The sequence below is a fragment of the Buceros rhinoceros genome, unplaced genomic scaffold (genome assembly GCF_000710305.1).
Source record: "Buceros rhinoceros silvestris isolate BGI_N320 unplaced genomic scaffold, ASM71030v1 scaffold31235, whole genome shotgun sequence".
NCBI classification, from domain to species: Eukaryota; Metazoa; Chordata; class Aves; order Bucerotiformes; family Bucerotidae; genus Buceros; species Buceros rhinoceros.
Window position 1 is genome coordinate 9,733 of NW_010411626.1, and position 3,007 is coordinate 12,739.

Genomic DNA, 3,007 nt, shown 5'->3' on the forward strand with positions numbered 1-3,007 from the left:
CTCGCTGCACAGGGGACGCTCCCTCAGCCTGTGGACAGCTTTTCTTCCCGAGTACAACTTGCTTGCTGGGCTTTGGTTCGTTTAAAACACGTTTTACTGGCCCGGCCCCAGCCTTCCACAGACTGTGCTGTCCTTGCCGCTGTTTGCCACTCACCAGCCTCCACGTCTCTCACAAGTCCTGTCAGCGATGACCTTACGTCGAGGATGGGGGATGAGCGTTCTGGGCGGCTGGGTTTGGTGCTGGGCACTCTGTCTTGTGCCTTGTGGAATGCCTCTGGAACCCATTCCTCTTCCTCCTCAGTTCAGTACATTTTGGTGACACTATCGTGGCTTTGGGGCAGAACATCCCCATTACGTTTGTCACTCACAGCCGTAATTTCATCTGGCAGTGAAAGGAGATGGTTTCGCGGTGTAGTTTCCCCACCGCCGCACTGCTCAGCCCGACCTGTCTTCCCCTGAGGCCCTTCCTTCCTTATCAGGTGAACTTTGGATCAGCTTTTCCCTGCTTTGTCCAGCACTCAGATCACACCCATCCCGGTGCAGGTACCGGGTCATTCCGCAGGTTCCCTTTGAAGACTGACACATCTTGAAGCTTCTAAATTCGCCTTTCCACGGCCTGCTAGAGAGTAGTAGCAGAGACCTGCTCGGCTGGGGCTGGCAGGACTCCGGGGAAGTCGTGGGAGCCTCTGCCTCAGAAATCTTCATTGCCAGTAGATGCTGCCTGGGGGCCTCCGTTTGGTGCCGATGCTGTGCACCAGGATTCCTCCGGACTGGAGGATGCTGTCCTGCTACCCTGCAGCTGCCAGGCACAAGTGCCTGAGCAGGCTGCCTCTGCCACGGTGCCTCTGTAGGTCCTCAGTCTCCCGTCTGGGGGGGCTGATACTGTTGTGAGATTTCCTCTTCCAATACTTCTAAATACTGGGGCTTTTAGACCCAGATACTTCCTTCACGGTTTTCTGCGTGTCTCAGCTCTGACTTTTGGAGCTGTCTGTACCCTTTTCTACTTTGTTACTCGTTTGTTTTTAATGCTTTTGCTTTGCTGCTGAAGCCAGGATGTCTTATAGCAAAAGTTATCCTCCGCTGGGCTGCCAGGTCTCCGGGGTTTTTCGCTAACTAATAAATATTCGTCAAACAAATTCCCTTTCATTTTTTTTGTCTGCATTTTCCTCCTCATCAGGTTTTCTTTGTAATTTTCCTTTGCTCTGTCTCTTCCCCTTCCCTTTTCCAAAAGTCAGTGGAATCCAGTGACATTTAGCTCTTCCCAGCGCAGCCGGCTTGCTGAGCCCAGTGGGGACGCGCTGCACCGGCAGTGTCTGAGTTCTTGCTCGTTACCTAAATCCCTGTCAGGCACGAAGCACGTTTGCAGGTGGTAAAAGAGACACTGAGCACACCTTCTGCTTTAGTCTCAGGACAAAGGCGGTGGCTCCCCAGGGATCTGACCGCTGGGGGAAGGAGCTGCTGCCTTTGCTGAGAGCACCGTCAGTCCCGTGCTTGGTGGCTGCCACCCACCACGTGCTCTGCTTCCAGGGCTGTGCAGGCCCCCGTTACCCTTCCTGGGTGCTGACGTCTCTGCCCTCTGCCTTTCCAGTGAACGGAGACGCAGTGGCTGCTGCAGACATCGAAGAGGAAAGGCCGGCAACAGCAGTGAGTGTACCGACCCCGACAGTGTCGAGCGTGGCTGACAGCTCTGCGGCTCCTGCCCTTCCTGCGCTGCCCAGCTCTGGAGAGACAGAGGAGGCTGCTTCCGGCTCCAGTGCCCCGCCGGCCCGGGCAGCGGTGCCAGCCCTGGATGCTCTGCCCCCCGGGTAAGCTCTGCCATCTGCTCAAGACTTTGGTCCCCCGACAGGGCCAGTGCAGCGGAGCGCCTGTGGCCCTTGGGGAGGGAGGCATGGCCCTGGAAGGAGGGCTGGAGGGACGCGAGCAAACCAGGGCGCTGCTGTGTGCTGGAAGAGAAGGGTGCTTGAGGGAGGGGGCTGTGCTGCACCAGGAGCTGGTGGAAATGATGGACCACCATCAGCAGAGCGGAGGGGGCCTGGGGATGCCTGGCGGGGATCCCTGTGCCCATGCTCACCTGGCACAGCCTGCCCTCCCTGAGCTGTCGGGCTGAAACAGACTGTTGTGGATTTGGCCTCTGGGCCGGGGTCTGATCTGTCCCCGCAGTGTCCCTGTGTCCCTCTTGGTTTCTGTGCCCAGGGGAGCAGCAGAGCCCTCTGCTCTCCTGGGGCTGCTGAGGGGATCGCAGAGCTGTGCCCCTTCTTCTCCTGGTGCGGATGCTCTGCATCCTCCTCCTCGTTGGACGTGGGGAAGTAGCTGGGAGGAGAGTGGTGCTGGTGGTGGTGACGGGCAGGCTCTGGGCTCAGCCCCGCTCCGTGCTGCAGCTGGGTCCTTCCCCCCTTGTGTTTCAGACACCTTTAACGCTGGACTGAAAAGGCAAAGCAGTGAGAGGGGGGCGTTGAAAATGGCTTGTGTTTCGTATGAAGGGAGCTGTTTATTTTCCTTTGGCTGAGGCGATGCCTGGAAGGTCAGGGCCTCGCTCGTGTGTCAGTCACAGGTAATTAGGGTTAACGGCTCAGTGTGCCTTTATGCCGGGTGTGTGAGGGTTTCTGTTCTCTGGCCTTGGCGCTTCCTGTTTCCAGGCAGCTGGAAAAGTCCAGTGCTCTGAAAAAGGTCTTTATTCCAGCCAGAGCTTACGCCCTTTTCTGCTCCTACCAGGTAGACTGAAGGTCTGCTTTTCCCCACCTCTGCGCAGCCCGAGGTGGAAGCAGGCTGTTGTTTCTCTCCTGGGGTGGAGAGGAGCCCGTGGGTATCTCACGATTAGGGTCTCTAGAGGCTTGGGGAGGTTGCAAGTCCTGTTTTCTAAGACACGTCAGACTTGCGTGGACTTGCACCTGGTCCAGCTGGGCAGAGGGTGGCCCATGTCCTCCCTGTGCCTGTCTCACTGGGGTGCCCATGCAGGACTTCATGCCAGGGAGGAGGATGAAGCTGCTGAGCTTTGGGAGGCGGTTGG

The 3,007-nt window shown here is 57.7% G+C and overlaps 1 protein-coding gene across 1 annotated transcript in view; it reads left to right on the top strand.

Annotated features, from left to right (window-relative positions):
- The window catches only part of LOC104493410 (NEDD4-like E3 ubiquitin-protein ligase WWP2), a gene marked incomplete at its 5' end in the record, with an annotated part of 18,546 nt that overhangs the window by 9,631 nt on the left and 5,908 nt on the right, over window positions 1-3,007 (top strand). The window contains one exon of the mRNA XM_010136082.1: window positions 1,589-1,805. Coding sequence (XP_010134384.1) covers window positions 1,589-1,805 — 217 coding nt within the window. The remainder of the gene's footprint in view (window positions 1-1,588; window positions 1,806-3,007) is intronic.